Source organism: Oryx dammah, unplaced genomic scaffold (genome assembly GCF_014754425.2).
Source record: "Oryx dammah isolate SB20612 unplaced genomic scaffold, SCBI_Odam_1.1 HiC_scaffold_11, whole genome shotgun sequence".
Classification (NCBI taxonomy): Eukaryota; Metazoa; Chordata; class Mammalia; order Artiodactyla; family Bovidae; genus Oryx; species Oryx dammah.
In genome coordinates this window covers 26195325-26222592 of record NW_024070195.1, presented here as the reverse complement: position 1 = coordinate 26222592, position 27268 = coordinate 26195325, and the positions used below count along the sequence as shown (strand labels likewise).

General features: G+C 48.7%; 1 protein-coding gene across 2 annotated transcripts in view; it reads right to left on the bottom strand.

Annotated features, from left to right (window-relative positions):
* Positions 1-27268, bottom strand: part of TRAM2 (translocation associated membrane protein 2) — a 68284-nt gene that overhangs the window by 25489 nt on the left and 15527 nt on the right. For both annotated transcript variants that reach the window (XM_040249458.1, XM_040249459.1), the window contains exon 2: positions 7705-7768. In XM_040249458.1, the coding sequence (XP_040105392.1) occupies positions 7705-7768 (64 nt within the window). The remainder of the gene's footprint in view (positions 1-7704; positions 7769-27268) is intronic.

Below are 27268 nucleotides of genomic sequence, written 5' to 3'. Positions count from 1 at the left end.
CAGAAAACATGAGGGCAGACAGTGGTTGCTTTGGGAGGGGGCGCTCACCGGAGGGGTCTGAGGAAGCTAGGAGCGCTGCCGCCTGCCCTGGGGGATGGGTGCATGGCACACGCAGGCGCAAAAACTCATCCCACTGTGCCCCTAGGTGTCTGCATGCTTTACTGCTGTTCAAACCACCCAGTCTGTGGTGCTGTATCATGGCAGCCTTAGCGAACTTAATGCATACACACACACTCTCTCTCCCAGGCTGTTCAGAGAACGAAAGGATCTTCAAAGTCACCATTTTAACTGCAGACTGCACCATTTGTCGCAATATATTTTTCTCCAGTTTCACTGGATGTAGGAAGACAAGGATATTTTTATGATACAAAAATGTAGCAAAAAATCAGAGACTCCTTAAAGAGAACCTGCAAATAAAAGTGTCCAGCCTCTGCGTGGTTTTCCTGGTGAACCATTTCTTTCTATAAGGCTGTAGAGTTCTGCCTGAGGTCTTCAAGAAAGAAATACCACAGGCACACACTCAGCCTCACTGTGGTTCACAAGTCTGAGGCCTGGGCAGAAACTCTGCGGTCCTTCAAGAGCGCCTACCGAGGGGACAAGGTGAACTGAGGGCCATAAAGAAGAAACAACTCAAGATCATACACCAAAAAAAATGTCTAAAATCTCAGCCTTGTTTTTAACTTGGATAAAAATATCAGGTTCACTGTTTAAGGACAAAAATTACTTCAGTAAGAACTAAGCAAGAAAGAAAAAAAAAAACCAATCCTGGCTAGATAGGAGAAGAAAAGATTTGCTCAGGAGAAATGGCCGTGTGGGGGAGGGGAGGCAGCTATTCAAAGATGCTGCCGGTATGCTGCCGGCTTGGAGGCTTCAGGCTGGTTAACAATTAGCCACAGCAACTCAGCGGCCCCTGCTTAAACCTCAGGAGCTCCACGTGGCATAAATTCTCTGGGCTGTAACAGGGGGACTGGATAAAAATACAGTCTAGGCAGGAAAGGGACACACTTCTGAGGGGCTGTTACCTAGGGCTGATCAATGACTGTGCATCCACTTTTCTGCACAACCGTTACACTTAAATAATAAGTGCTATGATCTGAATGCTGGTGTCCCCCCTAGAGTTCACGCTGGACTCCCAACTCCCACAGATAGATGGTATTAGTGGGTGGAGCCATTGGGAGGTGTTTAAACCCTGAGGGTGCAGCCCTCATGAATGGAATTAGTGCCATTCATGAAAGAGGCTCCAGAGTGCTCCCCTGCCCCTCCCACCACGTGGGGACACAGCAGGAAGCCTGCGACGTGGGAGAGGGGCCTCACTCGACCAGACTGCACCCAGATCTCGGACTCCAGCCTCCAGGACTCAGAGAAGTAAATTTCTGTCGTTTATAAGCCAACTGGTCTGTATTTTGTTACAGCAGCCTGAACAGACTAAGAAAGTTTAATAAGTTAACAACAAAAAAAGATTATACCCAGGGCTGGCTATAAACTCCGCTTCTTCAGATGCCAACCAATATGGTGAGGGCAGTGAAGACTTGGGTTTATTTTCATTTTCTCTTATTCATACAGACAGGACCTCAGGGCAAAAGGGGATCTTGAAGCTGTTTGGCCAGGGGGACTAGGATGGAGCCAGCTCTCTGCCGGCCTCGATGGGCCCCCTGGAGCCACACCCACCACCCCATTCGAATTCAGGGGTGTGACAGCCCAGAACCGCTCTGTCCTTACTGGTGTATCCTTAGGAACTTCCATCATCTCTCTTCCTTGTTGTAAAAGGACAAGGCCAGACTCTGAGTCTCAAGTCTCCTGCAGCTGGACAGACCACAGGTCCTGGTTGGGCAGCTTCCGCCTGTAGTCAAGTCAGGTTTCCACTTCCAGAGTCACTGTCGCCCACCTGTCTCTTCCCTCTTTGTCTCCCACAAGCTCATCTTACAAACAGGGGCTCCGTTTGGTATGTGCCGCCAATCTCCTAAGTACGTGATACAAGCACAGGGCTAACTCCTACCGGCTAGCAAGGGAACAAAACACACTCTTGTGCCCTGGACAAAGGCTTTCAGCTGAATGAGGCTTTAAAACCATCTGTCTGAGGTTGTTTTGATGGGGCCATGTGTCTCGCCCTGGGAGGGCTGTGAGAACAAGGGCCACACTATGGTGCGGGGGAGGGGCCCTGGGGGGTCCCTGGGCTTTTCATCTCCAGCTGTTAAATGCTACGTGGCAGCTGGTGGTGATAAAGCCACCAGGACCAACAGGGAATGGTCCTTGTCCTCCTTCCTCACTGTGAAACCAGCCCTTCTCTGGAACAGGCCCTGTACACCCAGCCTTCTCTCCCCAGGGGCCAGGAACACCGAGGTGCCCTTGACTCCTGCAGTGGGAGCCCCAGCTCAAAACCAAATCCACCCAACAATAGTAACCCCCCGCCTCCACTCCTCCGACTAAAAACAGTCCTAGAAAAGGCAAAATTGGATGAGAACAGAAAGATGCAAATGAGTTCCTGGATTTAGGGGGTTTCCCTCCCTGAACTTGGGGGCTGGAGCACAGGGTCCTCTGAAAGCCTACTTAGCGGGTTCCACCCAGAGCATGGGGAGCAGCACTTCAGACCCCTGGGGGTCTCATTACCACGAGGGATCCAGGGCGGGGCCTGGAGTCTGTGTTTCTAACCAATTCCCAGATGGTGCAGGTCTGTGACAATCTGGGGAGTGAGTGCCTCCTGGATCCCTGTCTTCAGGAGGTGCTGGGTGGAGACAGTGACCATCACCCTCAACTTGACAGATAGGGATGGGGACCCTGACACCGCCTGGTTTGCCCAAGACAGCTCAGCAAACTCTTGGAACAACTCAAAAGAAGCTGGTACATTTCAGCCTGTGTGGGGTCCCCTGTTTTACATCAGAAGGAGGTCAGGAAGCCACGAGTCTGTCTGTGGGGGGACTCAAGCCTCTGTTCTTTGCTGACCTTTTACAGTCTATATACTTCTGGCCGTAATACCAGATACTGTAGGGTATTTGAATCAGAAAGACTCTGTCTGATGGTTAAGACCAGAAACATGACATTTTATTCCTTGCCAGAGCTGGGTATATGGTTGCAGATAACATACATGATGGTCAGTTAAACTTGAATTCCAGATAAACAAAGACTACTTTTCTAGTATAATTATGCCCCATATAGTCTTTGAGATATACTTACACTGGAATTAAAAAAAAGAAAAGTACTGTTTCTCTGAAATGCCAGTTTAACAGTCCTGGATTTTTATTTGCAAAGTCTGGCAACCCTGACAGGTGGGAACGATGTGACAAGAACACTTCCTGCTTCATCACTGTTGACCTTAAAGAAAACCCCAGGGACACGGACACTGTCCCAGGATGCACACGTTCTGACTGCAAGGACTGTGCCATCTTCTCTTTTAGTTCATTTCTCTGAATGAAGCTTAATCTTCTTAGCTAGCTTAATACAATAGGACAGTCATACATTTTTTAGCCAGCATTATGAGTTGAATCGAGCAAAACTCCTGTGAAGTCCAAACTGCCAGCACCTCAGAACGTGAGCTCATTTGGAGTCAGAGTTATTGCAGATGTAAATGGTTAAGATGGGACCATGAGGGAGTAGAATGTGTTCTAATCTGATATGACTGACGTCCTTACAGAAAGAGAAACTGGACGCAGAGATGGCTGCAAACACAAAGACTGGTGTCCCGCTGGTCCAAGCCAGGGAGCACAGCCCTGCTGACACCTTGATCTTACACTTTTACAGTACATGTTACATTTCTGTTGCTTAAGCCACTCAGCTTGCGGCATGTTGTTCTCACCGCTGGCCTATAAACACATGCTGGGAGCTGGAAAGAAGAGAGGAGATGGAGGAAAGGAAACTAAGAAACTCCTCAGCGCTCCCACTGGCTGTTTCCAACCTGAACACCTAGGCTGAGGGAGGTTAGGGATTTAGAATCAGCAGGCCAGTTATATGAAAACCGTCACTGGTCTCCTAAAATCCACATGTTAAACACTGATTTGAACAAGTCACAAGCCACTGAAAGAAGAAACCTTAGAAATCAGAACTGACCCTGGTTCTACAAATAGGACTCATCCTCAAGAAGCTGCAGGCTGGAAGAGATGTGAGTAGGAGGGTTTTTAATTTTTTTTTTTTTTTAATTTTTATTTTGATGGCCCATGGGTTTAGTTGACCTCACAGCATGTGGAATCTTAGTTCCCCAACCAGGGATCAAACCCGAATCCCTGCATTGGAAGGTGGGTTCTTAACCAGCGGACCACCAGGGAAGTCCCAAAGAGGGGCGTGTGGTGGTGGTTTAGTTACTAAGTAGTGTCCGACTCTTGCGACCCCATGGACTGTAGCCCGCCAGGCTCCTCTGTCCATGGGATTCTCCAGGCAAGAATACTGGAGTGGGTTGCCACTGGTGTGGGGTTTAAATCCGCAGCTTCAAGGGCCCTCTGCCCTGGGTTGCGAACTGCTTCTTTCCAGTGAGAAGCTAGCCCTCCTCTGCAACTTACAAACCAAATACCACCACACTGGTCTGGTAACCAAGGAGCTCAAAGCAAAATTAGGCAGGCTGCTCTAACTGCACTCTCTCTCTGGGTGATGTGCCAGTCTTATTTTGAACAGCCCCAGTGGCAAGATTTAAACAAAAGCCAGGCTCTTCAGCAATACTTTATCTCCTCTGTCAGTACATCCCTCCACCTCTACCCAGGCCTTATTCTGGCTTGGATGGGGATTCCAGGACACAATTGCCCCACCTGAGAAAAATGCCAAACTTCACTGGCTCCAGACACACTGGCCTTGGTTCAGTTACTAGAACATGCCGAGGTGTCTGTGCCTCACCTGGGGGCTTTGTGCATGCCAATCCATGTCTGGAATGTTCCTTCTTCTGTACATACCCCCCTCCCCAACCCCCTTCACACCAGCTGTTTACCAGAAGTTCAAACAGCAGTTTCCCAGAAACATCTGGTAATCACCCTTTGATGTTTCCTTATCGCACAACCTGTATGCTCCTTTCGACACCCATATCACATCTGTAATTATTTATTGTTTGCTGTGTAGTACCCATTCCCTCCCTAATAAACGGTTAAGTTTCATGAGTCAGAGATCAGACGTGTTTCATGAATTACTTTACAGTCCGGGCCTGGCACACAGCAGGCACACAAATATTTGTCTGGATTAATCAATTAACTAATTAGTTAAAACAAACAAATGAGGGCAGGATAGGAAGCACCTCCTACTCAGGAGCTCTGGGTTCGGCCAGGGAGCAGGAAGCCTCGCTTGTTACCCTTGCTGTGAAGAGGGACGCTTTTAGGGTATCACTTGTCGCCTAATTTCTCCTGGAAAGTTTCAGACTGAAACAATTAATCCCCTGGTCATGATCTGGCTTTACAAACAGGCCCTTCCTACAATAAAACCACATCCCACTCACACATGCTTCAACCACGGTACGTTCTCCCAGTAATGAACAAAGCAAGGCTGGGCTAGGATCTGGCAGGCAGCCCCTCTGAAGTCGATTTTGGGTAGAAAGGTAAAGAAAGTACAGGCACCACCTCTGATAGGTGCATATCTCTTTGCTGTATCTCTTTGACTTAGTTGCTAGGTCGTGTCCAGCTGTTGTTGTTTAGTTGCTAAGTGGTGTTGGACTCGTTGTAACCCTATGGACTGTAGCCCACCAAGTTCCTCTGTCCGTGGAATTTTCCAGGCAAGAATACTGGAGTGGGTTGCCATTTCCCTCCCCAGGGGATCTTCTTGAACCAAGGATTGAACCTGTGTCTCCTGCATTACAGACGGATTCTTTACCACTGCATGAGCAGGGAAGCCCCTGGATATCTCTTTACGAATTAATAAACTGGCATTCTGACATTTTTTAAAAGCCTATGCATTTGGGCTTCCCTAATAGCTCAGTTGGTAAAGAATCCGCCTGCAATGCAGGAGACCTTGGTTCGATTCCTGGGTCAAGAAGATCCACTGGAGAAGGGATAGGCTACCTACTCCAGTATTCTCGGACTTCCCTTGTAGCTCAGCTGGTAAAGAATCCATCTGCAATGTGGGGAGACCTGGGTTCGATCCCTGGGTTGGGAAGATCCCCTGGAGAAGGCAAAGGCTACCCACTCCAGTATTCTGGCCTGGAGAATTCCAGGGACTATACAGTCCATGGGGTCACAAAGAGTCAGAAACAACTGAGTGACTCTCAGAAAAAAATGCATTTGATGCTATCTATAAAAAACATGATTTATGAGTCATAAGAATAGATGCCTGAGGGTATTTGGGCAATACATATATAAAAACTTTATAATGTACATACTACTTGACACAGAAATTCCAGTAATAGGAATTTATCAAAAAAAAAATCATGAATGCTGGAAGTCACAATGTTTACTGTAGCACTATAAAAACTGGAAACTTAAATATCCAACAATGTATGACTGAATACATAACTGCGGTAATCCTTATATTAATAAGTTTTCTGTAGTTTTTGCAAATGCCTAATTGAATGGAAGAATAATGGATGACATAGGGAAAAGGTTAATCATATGCTAATAGCAGAGAAGTGCGTTATATGAATCAAGATTACAAAATGCTAACTAGTCTTTGGGTGGTAGAGTCAAGTATGACTTTTATCTTATGTTTACCTGTATTTTATAAGTTTCCTGTGAGAGTCATAAATGTACTTTGGAAAACATTTAAAACTAAATTGTAACCAATCACACACAAAAAAATACTATACGACTCTACTTATAGGAGGCCCTAGAAGAGTCAAATTTATAGCAACAGAAAGTAGAGTGGTAGTGGGCAGGAGGGGGCAGGGGAGAATGGTGAGTCATTTAAGAGCTACAGAGTTCAGTTTTGCAAGATGAAACAGTCCTAGAGATGGACGGATGGATGGTGAAGGAACTTCATACCACTGAGCTGGTACACTTTAAAATAACTAAGATAACTAACAACATGTGTATTTTACCCCAATTTTTTAAAAAACCAAAATACTTTTTAAAATGCTAAATGCATAAATCATAAGTATAGCTGGGTCCAGAGTTGTCCTAGTTATTACGATTTTCAAAAGACATAGGTACAGAAGGCCAAATTTGACCCTGGACCACATGGCAAGGAGCAAGATGGTCTGTGTGCCCACCAGGCTGGTATGTGCTTCGGGATGAGCTGGCTGTGCCATTTCCTATCTCTTCTGTCATAAGTATGGTGTTTTCTCCCTCTCCAACCAGCTCTGATTCTAGATGAAGGGCTGAGTAGGCCGTCCTCAGGGTGTGACATCCCCTAGAGCCTAGCTACAGGGACGCAGGGGCAGGCAAATCTGGGAGAGACGCCAGCCATGTCCTGCAGAGGCCATGGGTTAAGAGTTTTGCCCCCAGTGCCCTTCAGGCAGCCTCTGGTGGAGCCAAGCCAAGAAAGGAATCTTACCTCCATGTCCAGACAACTCACCTCCTCACTGCAGGATGAAGAGGGAGGACTGGATTCAGGGAAGAACATTTCCCCTTTATTCACAGGAGGGCCCCAGAGATGCCCACCCAGTTCCTGGAGGTGGACCTCAGAACCCCAAGCTTGCAGAGCCCCTGGCTGAGCACTGCACATGGCCCACACCTCTTCAGCAACAGGAAGTCGGATGCTGAGTCTAGATATGCAAAATGATCATACATGGCACAGGAAAAGGAAGTTTTTCCAAGAACTTTTGGGTTAACAGGGCCCGAGAAAGATAGAGATCAGTGCTTTCCTTACCTGCTGTAGGCATGCTAACATTGTACTGAGGTAAGATAAATAGGAAGGCAGTCTTGGCGGTGACCTGTGAAACAGAGGGAAAAGTTCCAAGTTAGATTCTTGGCCACATTAAAAAAAAACAAAAACCCAACCAGCAAAGCCTGCGACCAGTCCTGGAGTCCATGCCTTTCACATTCTCGGACCCACAGGCCTCTCCAATAAAGGGTTTCACCTGGAGCTGAGTTAGCAACGTTTGATTTTCTCGCCCATTTTCTTTAATGACATCCCTCCCAATACCTGCACTGAAAACAAACGAAACCACCCCAAGTCCTCGATGGTATCTAGACTTGTGCTTGCTGCAGACAAAATGCGACAAGGTGTGCTCCACCCACCGGCAGAGAGCTCAAAAGCAAGGGATACACATTTGTCTGCGCGTCATTCATTCATTCATTCATTCACTCAACTGTTTATCAAGTTAATTCTAAATACCCAGCACCAGTGAAGACAGGAACTCAGGACTCAGGACCTAGCTGAGGCTCCCCAGCACACTGATTAACTGCACAGTGGGCAGCAGCCCCCCAAATCTAAACCTGAGCCTCAGAAACAGAGAACTCCAGCTGCTAATTTCACATTTTCTCTACCCCGGGGGGTGGTAGGACACAACACCCCCTACTGTTGGTCTGTTCATTTCAAAAGCTGCCTTTCAAATCTCAGTGGTGCTGTGATAAAACCGTGGCTGTCACCTGGGTTATTAACAGCCCACTCAGTCCTCTTGAGGTTCAGCCTGCCGGGGAGAGACTGTAAGATGAGGGGATTCGACGCTTGGACTCTAGAACCGACTGCCTGGGCTCAGATGCGGCCTCTGCATTTGCCTACCTTGCAACCGGGAGCTACGATCTTACACCTGGAGTCTCACTTCCCCCGTCTGTAAAAGGCAGGGTATTTGCGGTGCCCTGGCTGGTCTGGGGGAGGAAGTGGGGGCAGCGATGGCCCAGCTGTCAGTGTCATTTAAAGCCCCCCAGATGTTTCTGATGTGCTGATGTTTCTGGAGCAGGTGCAGAGGCCAGGTGTGGGGTAGCCAGACCCCAGGCCTTTCCAGGCAGGCCCCTGGGGACACTTCATCAGCAGAGTTACTGGTTTGCCTCTGAACAGAAAGATGTGAAGGGTGCCCCATGGGTGTGGGGGAACACGGGTTTCTGTGGCAGAAACAGCAGGGAGATGGCTGAATGACGCCCTACGGCCCCTCAACCAAACGCTTTGTACTTAAGGCACAGTCTCCTCCAGTGTCACCCAAGAAACACACTCGCCTTTTAAGCTGGTGGGCTGAAGTGGACCTCAGTGTGGTTCTGGCTGACCAGGACCCCCTGGCCCCTGCCCAATGGCACCGACATTTCCTGAAGAGATACCTCTCCCCACCTGAGTTGTGATGACCCCCGTCCTCCTGGAAGGATGGAGGGGGCAGACGCTCTCCCCAGCCCATCGGACACCCTCTCCCGGGCTCTGAATCTTGGGCGGGGATGGAGGAAAACCTGGTCAGTGGCACGTGCCTGCCAGACTCTCCTGCTGGGGTTCCTGAAGCTCTGCCCTGAAGCAGAGACTCACAGCAACTGTAGGAACCCCCAGGAAGTCCCTTAAAGTTGGCTCAGAGTCCATCCTAAGATATATCAGAGTCTCACGAGTAACCGCATTGGGGTCCAACCCAGGCGGCATGTTCGAACCTCTGGGGGAGCTTCTAGAATCCTGATTCCTGGACCACCCCCAGTTAACCCTACACCTTGGGGGTATCAGCAACCCACCAGGCTCCCCAAAGCAGGCCAGGTGCAGACTGGCCTGGGAGCCCCTCATGGGAGATCCACCCTCCCCAGCCTTGCAAAGCACATCTCTCTGGCCAGTTTCTGTCTGTGTCCTCCATAGAATTCATTCCATGTAATCAGGTTATGTTTTAGGTCAATTTTTAACTTTAAGAGAAACACACATACTTTAAAAACTGAAACAATTCAGAAATGTAAAACTAAGGGCTGAATATTCACTCTACATTCTTGGTTTTCCTCTCTCCCCACTTGTGTGGGGTCAGTTTTCTGAGAGCTTTCCTATGCACCTATCCACTTGGAATTAATTTCATTTTACTCTGACATCATAACTTAGGCTGTGTTTATACCACCTGACACAAGGGATTAAATTTAAAGAAATTTTAAAAGAGCTTTTAAACTCCACCCCCCCCCCAAATTTTTAACTGAAGTATAGTTGATTTACAGTGTAGCATTAGTTTCTGGTGTACAGCTCTAGTGCACCAAATTCAGTTATACACACATATATTTTTCATATTTTCCACTATGTTTATTCCAGGATATTGAATATAGCTCCCTATGCTATACAGTAGGACCTTGCTATTTATTTGGTATATAGTAGTTTGCATCTGCTAATCCCAAACTCTTAATTTATCCCTCCCTGCCCCCCTAGCTTTTCCCTTTGGTAACCATAAATTTGTTTTCCTTGTCTGTCTGTTTTGTAAACAAATTTGTTTGTATATTTTAGATTTCACATATAGGCAATATATTCACATATACCAATACTACATGGTATTTGTCTATCTCCTTGACTTACTTAGTAATAGAACTTATTAAATACTGTTTAAGTCACTTTCTTAGCTCGGTTAATCAAATGGTTGTCGCAGGACTGTACAGACCAAGGCCCAAAAACATTCAGCATAGATGAAAGTAATCCAAGTATGGTGACACAGAATGTGTAGCTTGACTTTTTCTTTACTGATGGCAACACAGAGATAAGTGGCTATATAATAAAAACTTTCTATAAATACTAGGCCTTTTCATTACTGTTTCCCATGGGGTTACCCCTAAAGTTTTAGGCTGAAAAGTTTGGCCAAATAAAATGGCCTCTCTGTGGAAGTGTATACAGATGGACTTTTTTTTTCATTGAAAAAAGATTTTAGAAAATGACAATAAAGGATACAAGTAGAAAACATAGACAAGGTAGAACTAAGCATGCCACTGGCTTAATTGGTTAAAAGCACAAAGTGTAACAGGCAGAAAGTCTATTTTAAACTAATTAAAAAGCTGTGCTTTCAGACACAGAAAACAAACTTATGGTTACCAAAGGGGAAAGCTGGGGGTGGGGGATAAATTAGGAGTATGGTATTAGCACTTACAAATGGCAGTATATAAGACAGATAAACAACAAGGACCTACTGTATAGCACAGGGAACTATATTCAATATCCTGTGATAAACCATGATGGAAAAAATATGAGAAAGAATAACCTATCATGGAAAATCTGAAAAAAGAATAAATATATATAACTGAATCACTTGGCTGTACACCTGAAATGCCACATTGTAACTATACTTTAAAGAAAAAGCTGTGTTTCTATCTCAATTAGCTCCAATACACACATCCACAAAAATGGTGTGTGAAGGAATGCTGTCCTACACAAGAAGCTGTACCCTGAAGTAAGGGAAACAGCTATTGACACAGGAGTTAACACCCAGAGCATTAGCCTCTAACTGGTGGATGGATTATCCCACTTTGCTTTAGGGACGACAGCAATCTGGTATATGGGCTGTACCAATGCCCTTGGCCTAGCCCTGCATACCCAGTCAATTCTTGTTACTGCTGTTCTGCAAAATCACTGTGATCGCAGCAACAGTGGACCACTCACTGCTCCTAGGGGACAGGGGATCAGACTCCTACAGGCCTCTGAGCACATTTCCATCAGCTGATCAATATGTAACCTTGGTTTACACGTGTTCCCTTTGAGAGAAGCTGCATGGAACACACTGTTGAAACATGAACCCGGAGCTTGTGGCTTGAGCCTGCGGAAGCTTCTCTAACACATGTACGTTCTCTGCCAGGCCCATCCCGGCCTCTCCATGCTCAAAATGCCCAGATGGCACCCTGGCACCCCATGTGAGGGCCACTGTGAGCAGCTAAGCCACCAACAAAAGCCATGAAGATGCAAGACTGTGACACTAAACAGACAGCAAGACCACTCACTCACAGCAGGAGCTGGATCGGGATGGCAGAGCGTCACCCAGTTCCCCTCCATCCAGGACGTGCTCTTCGAGTGAGCAACACACCCCACCACCCTGAGCATGTCCACAGACACCGCCAAGTCGCCTGGAGGTGGGGTGCTGGGGTCACAGGTCCACGTCAGAACACAGCAGCAGTGCACACGTGAGAGGCACCAAGAGTGAGGGTGATCTGTTCTGGGGTGAACCCGAAAGGTTTTCTCTTTTTTAACTTTTATTGGGGTGTAATTTACGCACCATAAACTTCATCCTTGATAAGAAGCCAGCTTTATAGGGCTTATCTTTCCTTGTTTTTAAACTCTCTCTTCACTGGGATGTAAATTCTATAAGAGGAGGGGTCTCACTTTGATTATCTTCAATCTACTGTGGCAACAGTGCCTAGAAACAGCCTGCACTGGGCAAGCGCTTGTTAAATGCAGACCTGATTAAGCAGGGGAGGCGCTGCTACTTTGTCACTTGCCCCTCAGCTTGTCCTCTGCCCTCATTCCCCTGTGCATGTCCCCTCTCTCTCCCTGGGGTCCTTCCCAGTGCTGGGCATATAGTAGATCTCTCGTAAATGCCTATTTGATGAGCGAATACTGCAAGAAGCTATAGTATTTAGTAACCACAGACAAAAGTTTAACAGATGCTTTCTAAACATTATTCTAAGAGGAAAGGATCTGGGACTCTGCTTAAGGCAAAAAGTTTGAGATTCCTGTATTTTTCCATCCCTACGCCCCTGGTCAAAACAGCAGAAACCATTTCAAGCCACGCATCCTTGTCTGCAGCAGCCAAGCTTGCCTCCACGTTACACGCCTCAGCAAGATAACATGTTTTCTCTGCTTTGACGACAAAGAGACTACACCTGAGCCACAGAGAGGTCCCCGGTCCACCAAGACCTCACAAGTTTACAAGCAGAAAAGGCAACACTTTGATTTTTTTTTTAATGCATTTCAAAAACAAATTTAGGAGACATACAACATGGCACATAAAATAGAATGATGACATAAAATAGGAGGAGAGGATGACCAAAAAATATATACTGAAGGCAAAGAGAAGGAGCAGTGATGAGGCTGATCCACAAAAACTCACTTCAGAAAGTCTCAGTGGCTTAAGGCCCCCAGAAATTTGGCCTTAAGCTTTCTCAAAGTCGACGGAAGGAAGAGGATCATCAGCTCCTAGATTGATCATATCCATTAATTAAGAAGACAAAAAAGACGCCCCGCCAAAAGCAACTCTACTTTTCCAGCACACAAAAAAGGCAGCTCTACTTTTCCAGCACAAGAAACTTCTGAGGTCTTCTGGCACCCCAAAGCTTCACTCCAAACTTCTCCCAACTTCAGAACAAGGATGAAACAGCCAACAAACCCCCCTGTGCCAGCACTGGCTGGCTTCATTAACACAGAGGGCTAAGAAACAGGAACCTACTAAAAATGTCATTCCGTGTTCTATTAGGGGCACACGAATCTGAGCTCTCAGTTGCATTGAGACAAGGATGCCAGTAAAACAGCTGCCTCCAGAGAAGCATAATGGACTTGGGACTCCAGTCCCAGTCCTGGTGTGGGTGACCTCAGGCAAGACATTTCACCTCTCTGGACCCGTCTATTTATCCGTGAACAACAATGGTGGCGAATGTTAGGGCTTACTCAGTGCGACGCATGGTTCTAAGGGCTTCACAGAAATTATTTCCCGTAATTCTCACAACCACCCTGTGAGGCAGATACCCATAATATTCCTATTTTACAGATAAGCATAGAAAGGATTAGGTATAAGAATGCATGTCCTTGAAGGTCCACTCTCCACCTTCAGCTCCAAAAAGTTATTTCCTGGTTCCACTTACATCAATGCTAAAAACATAGCCTTGGCCTACCTTGGTGGCTCAGTGATAAAAGAATCCGCCTGCCAATGCAGAAGACACAGGTTTGATCCCTGGTCCGGGAAGATCCCACATGCTTCCGAGCAACTAAACCCGTGCACCACAACTCCTGATCCTGCGCTCTAGAGCCTGGGAGCCGCAACTACTGACGTCTAGAGCCCGCGCTCCACCACAGGAGAAGCCACTCCAATGAGAAGCCAGAGGACCACAACTAGAGAAAATCCTGCACGCTAAGAAACACCCAGCAAGCCAAACACACACACACACACACATTTAAAAAACAGCTTCATGCTGACAGCTTGCTGAGAGTGTAAAATCTACTACTGCATTCATCCTGAGAAGACGAGGCCCAGGTGTCACCTGTAACCAACAGCAAGAAAACAAGGCCTCTTGGGTCAACCTGCCAGGCCCACGTACCACGTACACCTGGGCTTCCCAGTGCCCCAGTCTGCTCTCTTTCACTGCAAGCTGATGTCTGGACAGCAGAGATAAGAGAGGAGAGATGCAACGAAGGCAGTCTCCTGGCTTTCCTGGTAAGCAGTATTTGACCTTCAGTTTGGTTTATTGTTTATTTCTTGGCTATATCCACACACTGGTCCTTGAATGGGGCTACAACCACCAAGGACAGGAGATGGGAGGGGTCCTGCTCTGAATGAAGGTCACCTACCCAGGGGCTGAACCGCAGCCCATGCAGCCGACCTGGAACCTCTGGGGAGGGATGCTCACGCCCAGCTCCTCAGGAGCACAAGTGCGCCAAGTGACCTGTCCCCTTCTCATGCCCCAGCCTGCTCTCCGAAGCCACATGATCTCCACTTAGAATTTCCCAAAACTGCTCTTGCATCTTCCTGCCCAGGTGGTGCACAGAAAAATTTTAGTCCGAAAAACATTTAAAACTCACACCCCTCACAGATACAGAAAACAAACTAGTGGTTACCAGTAGGTGGGGGGAGGGGCAATATAGGAGTAGGGGATTAAGAGGTACAGTTATGTATAAAATAAGCTACAGGTATATAGTGTACAACATTGGGGATATAGCCAATATTTTATAATAACTATAACATTTAAAATTGTGAATCAGTATACTGTACACCTATAAGTTATATGATATTGTACAGCAACTATACTTCAGTTTTAAAAAACTGCAAGAAAAAGTAAATAAGTCATGCTCAACTGATGAGTGTTTTTAATAAGTCTTTTAGCCTTTCTCTCCTAGAGTGAGTCCAGCTGGTCACCTACATGCACTGTAATATGGCTGGGACTCAGTGAAGGAGGTTCGAAGCCCCTCTGCCACTCAATAAAAGGCAGATACAGCTAAGACAAAAATGCTTGCCACACTTGCTTTCTGAAAGTTTCCATCCAGATGAGCAGGGGCTGGCAGGGAGGGCCGAGTGCCTGCAGTCAGGGGCAGGTTGCTGATGGTACCTTCCGTGTGGCTTTTATAAACACCTGGAGACTCAGTTTTCTCACCTGAAAAACTGCCTTAATGTAAGAACAAGGCAAAAACTACTCAAACACACACAACAGATTCTCTACAAGCCTGTGTTCATTGTGCTGAAAAGACTCTCTGTTAACAGTCATGATCATAGTCCTATATCAAATGAAAAAAATGACACTGTATATTTATGAGAAAAACCCATCATCAGAGCAGCCATGATACAATGATAGCAGGGGCTTTAGGCCATTCATTAATTCCAAGCTCTAAACTTTATATTGGGATCAAGAGGAATTTAGAAAGGGCCATTTAAACAGTTTCTAAAATTTTGAAGTTGAGCTTTTAAATTTTTTTGGCCACGCTGAGCGGCTTGCAGGATCTTACTTCTCTGACCAGTGACTGAACCCCAGCCCTTGGCAGTGAAAGAACTGAGTTCTAACCACAGGACAGCAAGGGAATTCCCAAGATGAGCTATTCAAAAATAGAAAAAAAAAAAAAAAATACATATGAAAACTGAATTTGAAGTTAATCCAGTACTAAAACACAGGAGGTGGTCTAAGGTCAGCTCTACTTCCTTTACAGCCATAACTGACTGATAACCTTAAGACTGCATATTCATGCAACCTATGCTGTACAGAAGGAATTCGACCCACTATGTACCTTACAGACAGCCTTGGATGAAATACCTACATCCTGTGTAATTATATTTCTTCTCTGGAGGCCTTAATATATACACACTCTCATCTGCTCCCTCCCAAAAAGAGCCCTGAGCCAATATTTTAAATAATCTTGGTTGATTACATACTTCACCTCCCGTTCATCCTCAGCAGCTCTCCCCTTATTTGGGTGGGTCAGCATACTCAGAAACCATTCCTCACAGAAGCTAAAACTATATAGAAATAAAGAAGGGCCTTGTTGTTGTTGTTTAGTCACTCAGTTGTGTCCAACTCTTTGGGGACCCAGTGGACTGTAGCCCGCCAGGTTCCTCTGTCCATGGGATTCTGCAGGCAAAAATACAGGAGTGGGTTGCCATTTCCTTCTCCAAGGGATCTTTCCAACTGGCAGGAGGATTCTTTACCTCTGAGCCACCCAGGACACTCAAAGAAGCACTTAGTCATTCAAAATTTAAAAATAACAAAATAAGGAAGTGTGTACACAGAATACCTTTCTAGCATGTCAATGTACTTAAAATGTGCTTCTCTTGCAGGACATGGCAGAGTTCAGATTCTCTGTGGATATTCCCAGAGCACATTCATGAGAACAAACTATTTTTATGAGCAAAAGCTACTTGTTCAGATGCAATATCATCTTTAAAATAAAAATCAACACAGAAAAAAGAAAGGGTTGTGGAGTGCAGAATTTTAGGCTCCAAGTGATTTTTGGGGGAGGGTTCAGATTAAGTAACATCTTAGACTTGACTGCAGAAAAGGAACTCTGGCACCAATATATCACAGCGTCCACCGAGCTGCAGTTTCTAGAGAAGCTTTAGCTCCACAAGGCGGGACACACAGGGAGGGGGCAATTCTGAAGGCACATGTGTCTGCGGCAGCCAGTCACTACTCACTGGCCATCATCACCAGTGGCTGCCAGCAAGAACCAGCCCCAAGGAGCTCGTGGCATTTCCTCCTGTTTGGAGGAAGTAGAAGGATTATTCGCTGGTGGGGCGGGGAAGGGGGGTGGGGCGGGGAACCGGGCGGGGCCCAGGTGGATCTGCCTTCATTTGCTTGTTTACAATGAAGGAAGGAAAGAGCGGGGTAGACCAGGGTCGAAGGCCACCCTTTTAAATGATTTTCCACCGTCTGGAAAGTTTCCTACTTAAACCGTCAGCCAGGCGTGGGGAGAGCCAGGCGTGGGGAGCGGGGCTTGCTAGAGAAGGGAACTGGGGAGAGCGATGAAGCTTCTCTGGGGCCCATAGACCAGGCCTGATTCCCGTGGGAACCCTCGGATTCCTTTTGGGCTCCAGTCGGGCCGCCGCGAAGAGAGGCCCTGACTCAGGCTGTCCACCTCCACTCACACGCGAACTGAGCGAACGAGGGCAAAAAGGCAAATAACTGAGCTCTTACAATCAGCCGTTCCTCTGCAATTGAGGATGTGCGTTGTCTGTCGTCTTGGTCTCATGGGTTCCAGCGGGTCCCCGTGGTGCCACCTAACTGCAGGCAGCGCCTTACCCTCCACATTCGAGGCCGGCGAGCACTGCTCTGCGCATCGCACCTCTGAACCGCCGCTCTTTCCCGCGCTCACTGCGCCTGCATTATACCCGGCTCTGGATCGCCCCCAGCCTACCCAGCATGAGTCCAGAAAGGCCTGCCAAAGACCACCCGCAGGAGAGCACCTGAGAGAACTTCATGGATGATGACTTGGTTCAGGTAAATTAAATCAAGGCCATCAAGGTGAATGAAAAACACCAGGCACTCAAACATCCCTTGTGTGTCTGCAAATAATATTCACAGAGGGATGTTCCAAATCGTCTTCAAAGTGGAGAAGGAAAATAACATGAAAGGCAAGAGTTTCCAGAAAAATGTGCTACAGACAGACAGAATACACAATTCTAACCCCCAAGGCACCACCTGAGGTAGACACTACCCACACTCTGCCACAAGAGTCCCTCCGTTCACCTAAACAGAATAAACAGAGCCCAGGCAAACACTAATATCTAGGTTACATGCTATATTCCAACATACACACACCCCCACTCAAATAAAGCAATACATGTTAGTGCAAAATCTCACTTTACTAATTCAAAGCAGTTTTTTAAATGAGATCTAAAAATGTGTGGTGCTTTTTCTCTGCTGGGGAGGCCAGCTTCCATCACAGTTTCTCAGCAGCCCAGGAGGGCTGCCTGTGACCTCACACAGGTGAAGGCAGCCCAGGAAGAAAACCACACCTCAGAGGGAGAGGTTGGACCGAGGCTGAACTCAGGGCAGGTCCTCAGAGGCAGACAGGCGGCGGCAGGCACCCTCATCCAACATCCAGTGTGCAAGCCCCCGACCACCTGCTGGTGAATCCAGGCCTGGGAGCAAGGGCCAGGGGCCCAACTGGGCAACTGTATTTTAGAGGGACTTATGTCCCTCTGAAGGAACAGGAACCCCTGGGGACACCAGTGACCTTAAGTTTTGGCTGAGAAGCACGGATGAACTCCACGCAGAGCCACCAACCACACAGCAAAGGTGGAGGAGGGGAGGTGCCAACGGGCACACACAAAGGGGGGCCTCCTTGCCAAGGCCTCGAGGGGGCCAATGCTGCAGCCACTGCTCTGCCCCCTCTAAGACAGGAGCCCAGGCCATGGGCTGCAGAGAGCAGGTCACAGAGCTAGCCTGAGTGCGGTCTCACCCTCTTCCCAGACTGCACTGGGAAAGACCAGGATCGGTCTCCCTGAAAACACCACAGGCCCACTCCACAGTCCTCTGGGACTCCTTAGTGCCTACAAAGGAATCAGGCCCCCTCCTGGATCCCAGGACACCACAGGTACCCCACCCCACCTTTCTAAGCTTTGCCCCCTCAACTCCCAGACACAAGAACACCCCCACCCCAAACACCATCCCAGGCGGGAAAGGCACTGCCCAAACCTGGAGCCCAGCCAGATAAAACAGCGTGGAAAAGCTCACAACACAACCTCATCATTTTCAGACGGTACACACAGCAGTTCTGGAGACCACAGGGCAGCTCTGCCTGCAGTGAAGAACTGAAGGGATGGATAGGCCAAAAGCAGGCAGGAAGCGGGTTGCACGCTCTCAGAGACACCAGAAAAATATGACTCTGGGGAAATGAATGGTCTGTGTGTGGAAAGTGATGAAGCTGGAAGGCTGGCAAGAACCTGGTCCCATGAAGGACCCTCTATAGTGGGTATAAAAACTGGACTTTTTGCTCCCTGTGGGAGGCTTTAAGCAGGGGAGAACACAATGAGGTCTCCACTGCAGAGAGCATACCCGCTTGGGGCGCAGAGGAGGGGCTGGGGAAGGCTGGGGGGCAGGAAACCAGTTTGAAAGGAAGGATAACGCAGACCTGAACGAAGGTGATGGCCATAGACACAGGCAGCGTGGGTCATTTTCAGAAGATTCGATGGCACAGTGAATTCAGATGGAGTATCCAACAGCGATGTTCCCATCTGGTTCAGGAAACGGCCGGTGAAACATACAACTTCAGTAAGATGTGCTTGGTCTTAGAATGGTAATGCGGAATGCTGGGCGGGTGGTGGGATCATCAACTGAGAGAGAAGACAGCTATGGTCCAGGGCTGGGTGGGGGAGGGAAAGGAAGGGGGGGCTGAGAAGGACCCACAAGAGAGGCAGAAGGAACAGCAGCCAGGGCAGAGGGCATCAGGAGGAGTCTCGGCTCCAGGGAGGACCAGCCAGCCTGGGATGGAGATTCTTGCTGCAGGGGGCAGTGGTCTTAACTTTTTTTCTTCTGATGGATCCAGAGCAGCTGGAACAGAGCTCAGTACACACTGGGACCCCAATAAATATTTGCCGAATGAATGAGTACATGAACAGTCTATGAGATTTGGGGACGGGAAGGTCATAAAGTCATTATTTGCTGAGTATAATGTTGCAGAAACGGAGGTGGCCGAAGCTGGTGCATGGGATGAGCGTGAAACGTAGAGAGAAGGGGAGACAGGTCTGGACCGCTTGTTCCGGTGGCCAGGAGGTCAGGGAGGGATGGAAGAGTTTTCAAACCTCCGTGTGGTGAGGAGAAAGTCTACGGAAGCTGAAGTGACGGGGGAGCTGGAAGGAATATATCTACTCAGGGGGGACCTCTTGAGGAAATGAGATCCAGGACTGCAGAAGAGGGGTGGCTGAGGGAGCACCGGCCGTGGGCAGCTCCACACGATTGCTGCTGCCTCTGAAGTTCTGACCTGTTCAGATCCGAGAAGATGCTCATTCAGTCTGCCTTGAACTGATGTAATTCAAGAGGGAAACAAGAAGTCAAGAGGACTGGGGAGGATGTCGTGGGGGAGCAAAACCAAAATTATAACAACACCCCCACACCATCACGCTCAACAGGGCTGGCAAACGGTTTGGCCTGTCAGTTGCTTCCTCTGGCCCAGCACTGCACGGCCACTCTCTGAGGCCATCAGTTCACCTTCAGGAGTGGCCCGAGAGGGAGAGGCAGGGCTGCCTGCATGGACTCACAGGAGGACAGCTGTTCCGCCAGTTCCGGGGGGGAGCTGTTAGGGTGCTGGCCAGAGGACCACCAGGAGGCCTCCGACTTCCCATCATTCCATCAGCCTTCACTGTCTCTGGTCGGGAGTGATGGGGCTTGGAATCAGAACCCTCAGACACACAGATAAGGTCTGGCTGAGGCCGGGGTCCGCGTTGCCCACCACAGCTGCAGGCAGGATTCTGGGGCCTTCTCCTGGATCTTATAGTGGCCACACCGGGCTTTCTAACGGTTGGGTCAAGGAAAGCAAGAGAAGCGTGTATGTGTGTGCGCATGCATGTAAAACAGGCTGGTAAGAAAGACAACTCTCACTCCCCAGAAACATACCTCTGCTTAGAAGTGGAAAATCTGAAAAGTTAAAGAACATGTAAAACTTTTAAAAATATAAAATCAATCACAAAATATTTACTGAGTGCATGCTTTGTGCAAGGCACGATGCTACTGGAGAGACAAAAATTTCTAAGATCTACTTCCTTCCCTCAAAAGCTCAGAGACCAAAACCAGAAGCTACAGGCTGTCAAGCCAGTGCAACTCCTTAATTTCAGCCGTGGTAAAACTGACCGCCCTTTACTGAACATTTACTGCCAGCTGGGCCAGGTTGAGGCATTTATGTGATCACCTCACGTAACCCTCAACAAGCCTGTAAGGAACAACAAAGAATGTGTGAGATCTCATTAAATGCTGGGTCCCGTGGTAAACAGCAAACAGGATCACCCCATTTAACCTTCTGTTGTAGAAACTCCTACTGCTACGAACACTGCCTCTACTATTACTTACTATTCTCCTACCATGTGCCAGGAATCGCTGTAAACACTTACCAGAAATTATCTCATTTAATCCTCCCACAAGCCCTATTATACAGAACAAGTGAGGCTCAAAGAGCTTAGGAGGGTTGCCCAGAGGCACACAACTAATAAGCCCCAGAAATGGGACTGGAACCCCAGATCTATCAGACTGTGACGTGTGGACTCTTAGCCACGTGCATTCCTGAACAATGAGCCTGAAAACTAACGACGGAGGTTCTGTCGCACGCGAAGTTATTTGTGAGACAACAAGAAAAGATGCCATGAATCAGGACATGACGAGACAGGACAAGTGGGGGTCCTTCTATCTGGGGCAGAGACTGGCTTTATTCATCTTTGCACCCTGAGGGTCCTTGGCACAAAGGAGCGACTCCGTAAATATCAGCAAGTGCTCTGGGCTTACAGCCTATGGATCTCCTTGGGGAAGACTCCTGGGAGGGGGTGAGCTCAGCCAGAAAGATGTACAGATTGTGGATAAGTAGAGGGGAGGGGCGAGGGTGAGAAGAGACACAACTGTGCTGAGACAGTGCGGGAGGACCCAGATGGAGCCAGCCAGCTCAGTGCACCAGGGCAGCTTTGGTGGGGTGGGGCAGGGAGGTGGATGTACGGTGTGGGGCGGCTTTGGGGGCATCTACTATGTTGGGCAACTTTGGGGGCACCTACTGTGTGGGTCAATTCAGATCAGCTGAATACCATGTGTTTCAAAGAAGCTAGTCTAAAACAGGAAAAGGAAGGGAAATCTGGCCCTCAGACCCCTTAAAGTTCGCATTCATTCATTCAAGCATTCATTCATTCATTCATTCTAAAAGCAACCTGGCTCCCAAGTCAACTTTTTACCTACTGAATTCATCCATAGAATGTTGTCCATTCCCACATCATGGGCATTTCAACATCTTGCTTCCCCAAAGAGCCAAGCACAGATGAAAAAATAATTGCTTCCCTCAATTAGGGAGGCAACGCTGTCACATAAAAATCCGAACTCTACTTCCAGACACAAAACTTGACAGACCATCCTGCATTTCAGTTTGCCAATTAAATTTTATCAGTTCTTTAACGGTCTAGTGAGTCTGAGCTTCTCCACGTGAAACCATCGAGGAAGTAATTTCCTGTTGGATACCGATATTCCAAGGCGAGTGGTTAACTGGACACATGATAAGAATCCCATGTACGTTCCACTGGAACCTCTTCTTGGTCCCAGAAGGCCGAGGGTGCAGAGCATTGGCAGAGAAGGAAACAGGCTGAAGTAGTACCTGAGCATTATCTGAACTGGTTCAGGAGCCAGGGCGATCCTGGTCTCCCCAGAGATCAATCAGGGTAGTCAGTAGCTTACAGTAAACGTGTTTAGGATTTGAATTATTGCAATCAGGAAACATCTGCCCCAAAAGGCTGTTGTCAGAGTTTACAGTATTTCAGGAGTACCAGTGTCCCTCTGCCCCCCTTTCCAACTCCCCGTGGGCATAAAGGAGGCAGGATTCAAACAGTAGATAGAAGAGAATGTGCAAGTGCTAGTGGTCTGGCTGAGTCTCCATCCTGCCCTGGGACCCAGAGCAGAGGGCGTGACGACCTTCACCGAGTGCATCAATGGGCTTCTTGGAGCCCTGGCTTCATCTGAATCCACAGGAGGTGAGAGGACACCAGGAGGTGCCACTTCCTGGTGCCCTCCCCCCGGGTGACGTGGCAGTGACTCGATCACATACCAAAGGTCCAGCCCCCTCCTTCAGCCACAGCTCCCACGGCCACCAGCTCTCCCTCTTCCTCCCTCTCTCCCTCACAGCACAACCTCTGCACCCACTCCATCCTCCGTCTCTTCAGATTTGGGGCCACCTTCCATGATCGAAAGCCCTGGGGGGGTTTACCAGGTCTTGTCCATTTCCCCTCATCCTGTCTGTCTCCACCTGTGTTAACAGCACCTTCAATCACCTCATCTGTTTCCACTGGGACCTGGACTGAAACTGTTATGCTCTTCAAATAAAAGGCTTACTACTAATACCACGTAACAATAATTAACCTCATCTATACAACTGCTGGCAACAGGGCATATCACATCATTCGAATCCTCTCCCATCCGTGTATGCTGGGAGCATTTACCAGGAAACTAGCGGGAAGGCGGACAGACGGCTGCTCCGAGTTCCGATGACCAGCGATGCTGACAACCAGCAGAAACCACTTCCCCTGGGCAAGATGCCTTGGGACTAGCTTCTCACACACTGTCGTCAACACAAGCCCCCGCTTCAGACCAGCGACCTGCGTGTTCAGGGGCCTTTTCCGAGGACACTACTGCCCTCAGGCTGCAGGAGGGAACCCCAAGCTTGGCTTCAGGAATATTTGATCACAGAGCTTCCAGCACTGATTTTGGAAAGTCACATCCACTCTGGAGACTGACTTTATACTGACAAATAACAGCTTTGAAATAATAATCTCATCTGCTCCAGCAGGCAAGTGAAAGGCTCTTGGCCTGTTTAGGCTCCAAGTGGGTGGAAGGGGTAAGCCAGGGAGACCTCAGCCCAGCACCTCCTCAGACATGGGGGGATTTTTTCCCTTTTCCTTTTCAGGGACAGAGCAGGCCTGGGAGGTGGTGGGGAAGAGAGAGCCTGCAGACAAACCGGGCCTCAGCTCTGGGACGTCCTTCCACCTTTTCCTCCAGCTGAGCAGCCTGGGGGCAAGCTGTCTGCCAAGCTTCCCCGTGTAAACACTCCGGCACCAGCTGGGGTTTGGAATCCGCTGAGTCTCTGCCAGCTGGCAACCTGGAGATGGGCCGGATTAAAGGAATGCATAATGAGTGGAGGGGTGGGAGGCAAGGGCTGTATTTACCCAGAGGGGGTCTGCAGGGGTCACTAAGGCTCTGACTAAAGGCGGCTCTGGAAGGGGAAAAATCCGAAGGGAAGAGGAAAGGAGTTGCATAGTGCCCCAGTGTCCTGCCGCACCCCACCCAATGGCCCAGGGCTGTTATGCTCATTTATTTTTTTCCTTTCACAAACTGGCTTCTTTGTCCCCATCTCGGTGCCCCCACCCCTTCCACATCTCCTGCGCAAGTTACATGCGGCCCTTTGAAAGTTCTGCAGCTGGCTGCTCCAGAAGGCTCGGCACGACCAGCCAGCACGACACTCGATCCTCTGTGATCCCGATTTGGGAACGTTAACACGGAAACCCAAGCCACGTGCTGACAAGCAGGCCCCGGGCCACGCCGGGCCCCAGCCTCAAATACGGAGACTTCAGGCTCCCCCAGGTGAAGTCCAGAAGGCAAGGATTCAGGGGAGATGGACCGCTGGGTGGGCCCACAAGACCCTCACATCCTTCCGCCACCTGGCAGAGGGTTCGGGGGACAAGAAGTGACCCAAGTCCAAAGTCCTGGGGGACACACCTGACAGGAAGCCGCCTGCAGCCCTCCTGTGTGCGCACACGCTCAGCCGTGTCCGATCCTTTGTGAACCCACAGACTGTAGCCCGCCAGGCTCCTCTGGCCATGGGATTCTCCGGGCAAGAATACTGGAGTAGGTTGCAGTGCCCTCCTCCAGGAGATCTTCCCGACCCAGGGAAGCAGCCCTCCGTGAAGCACCTGTAAATATCTAACCCTGACGTGATATTTATCACTAAGCAGAAGAGGCAGACAGCCCTGCAGAATACAAGGGAAACAGCACCCGGAGGACGCAGCTGACTGTTCTTAGAAGCTCAGCCACAAAGCGGCTGTGGAGCCTCAGGCTACGAGCCACCGCCCACAAGGCCTGGGGAGTCACCTCTTCCAAAGGGTTTTTCCCTGCAGTCCCTTTGCTCCCTCGGATTCCTCCACACACTGACGCTTCCAGGACAGAGACTCACCCCCAGGTTCAGGGTTCAAGGCTCGGCCCTTGTTGGTCCTTTAGAAATCCTGCCCCAGTGGCTGCCTCGAAGCCAGTGACACTCAAATCTACTTTTCCTACTCAGATCTTTCTCCTGGGGGACGTTCCTGCATCTTTGCCTAAACAGCATACCACTGACCCCATTCAGCATGCCAAAACTCACACTACACATCTTTATTTCAAAAGCTGGTACCCAAGAGACAGGCCCATATCTGCCCATGTCCTAGGCTGCAGTCAAGGGCTCCCATGGCCCTTACAGTAACCTGTTGGCTTTATTATGTAATTAAACCCACTATTTCCGCTCACACCCTCATCTCTCACCAGCCTACAGAAGAGGGTTCTAACTGGAGTCTCTGCCTCAGGACTGTCTTCCTTTCTCTTCTCTGGCCATCCTAGCTAAAACAGCCATGCTCTTCCAAGCTCCCCACTGCTTATAGGAAAACGTCTAACCCTTCCATCTGACATTCCTGAATCTCCTTCCCTCTCCGCCCTTGATTACCACAACTCCCTAAACTCAGTACAATAGCCCTGGATACCCTAAAGAATATTCTAGAATATCACTGCATGAAATACTCTCCAAGGGCAACAAATATGTTTGGGATGCAGGTATACAAGACTCATTATGCTCCGTTAAAGGCTCTGGTAAGTCCTGCAACAAAGAAACCTGTTTAGCCTATCATTTCCCCAGCCTACGCAGCCTAGAAACTTCTGCAGCATTTTATCTATTAACGGCTCCCTTCAGTTCTCTGCACGACTTCTCTTGCCTGGAAGATCAGCCCTCCGTTCTGCCTTCCATTTGTGTCTCTGCCTCGATTTCCCTTCGAGGGCCAGCTCTGGCCGCCCCTTCCCCAGACTCCCCCTCCTGCCGTCCGTGCCCACACTGCTTCCTTGCCTCACCCCGAAGCCCATGCTGCCTACGGGCCTTCCTGAAATGCAGGGGAGCACGGCAGTGAAGAGCCTGGATTCTGAACTCAGAAAGATGGTGTTAAATCCCAGTCCTGCCTTCAGCAACTCTGATGGAGCTGCTTAGAGTGCTCTGTGTATGGAGAGACAACAGGACGTAATGAAGAGAGCTGCTGACAGGGTCAGTGCAATCAGAAGGGCCAATCCAGCGCAAGGCTGGGCACATCACACTCTCAGTAAGTCATCATCAGCCATTTTTCTTCCAATTTGTTACCGTTGCTTTGCCATTTATCATTTTCTGTGTATCTTTTCGATAGGAAACCACAGAAAGCCCCAAGGCTGTTCCTTCTCCCACTCTTCCCTCTACACAATCAGGTTTAACAAATAATGTGTTGATGCGATGGCTCAGTGGTAAAGAATCCATCTGCCAATACAGGAGACTCAGGTTCGAGCCCTGGGTTGGGAAAATCCCCCGGAGGAGCAAAGGGCCACAGTATTTTTGCCTGGAAATCTCATGGACAGAGGAGCTTGGTGGGCTACAGTCCACGAGGTCACAAAGAGTCGGACACGATTAAGCGACGGAGCATGCACAAAAGCCACCATCACAAACAGCAGGTGGGCACACACCTGGGCAGGGAAGTGGAGTCAGCAGCCCCAGGCTATTAGCATTGAGCAAGGCGCTGTGGATCCAAAGATTCTTCAAGCAGTCAAGACCCATACCTTCACTGAACCCCTCCCCCAGAGAGTACCATCCAGCCCTGCCCCTACCACCTGTTCACCCGCTACAGCCCTGGAAGGGTAAAGAGGTGCTCAGGAAACCAAGGTGGGGTGGGTCTCACCCCAAAATGGACAAGGTGGCTGGTTTCCACAGCCCCACACTGGGCCACAATGACCTGCTGTGTTAGGATTTAACTTGAAATTTTCAATTGCTGTTTCTAAAAGCTTAAATTTTCACCACAGGCCCTTTCATTCATGTTCATGTGACTTGCTTGGTTAATAACTGAAACTGAGAAGTTTCATTTCCACTTCTGGTCCACCCTGACTTGCGTTTTTCCTGATGTGTCTGTAGTCGCTTCTCTGAATGGCTTGAAACACCCCCGGTTTCACCCTCTGAACCTCTCTTCAAAAGGCTTCAGAAAGATTTCCCTGGTGATCTGGTGGCTAAGACTCTACACTCCCAATGCTGGGGACTCAGCTTCAATCCCTGATAGGGGAACTAGATCCCACACGCTACAACTAAAGATCTGGAGTAGCCAAATATTTTCTTTAAAATAAAAAAGGCTTCAGAAAAGCAAACTCTTATTTACATCAGGTGGGAATGACGTCTCTAAGATCCAGGGCGTGAGCTTATATCTACAGCATCTGGAGCTCCCTCTCCAGCTCCCCCACCCAACACACCCGAATTCCCACCCCACCTCCAGCTGCTTTCCCCATTCTCCTCTCTCCATTCATCTTTCCTGTCCCCAAGCAACAGGCTCTGCACCAATCCAAACTTTCCATCTTTCCATCTCCAAAATGGTAACAGCCTTAATGTGCCTTTTCTGCTTAGCAAAACT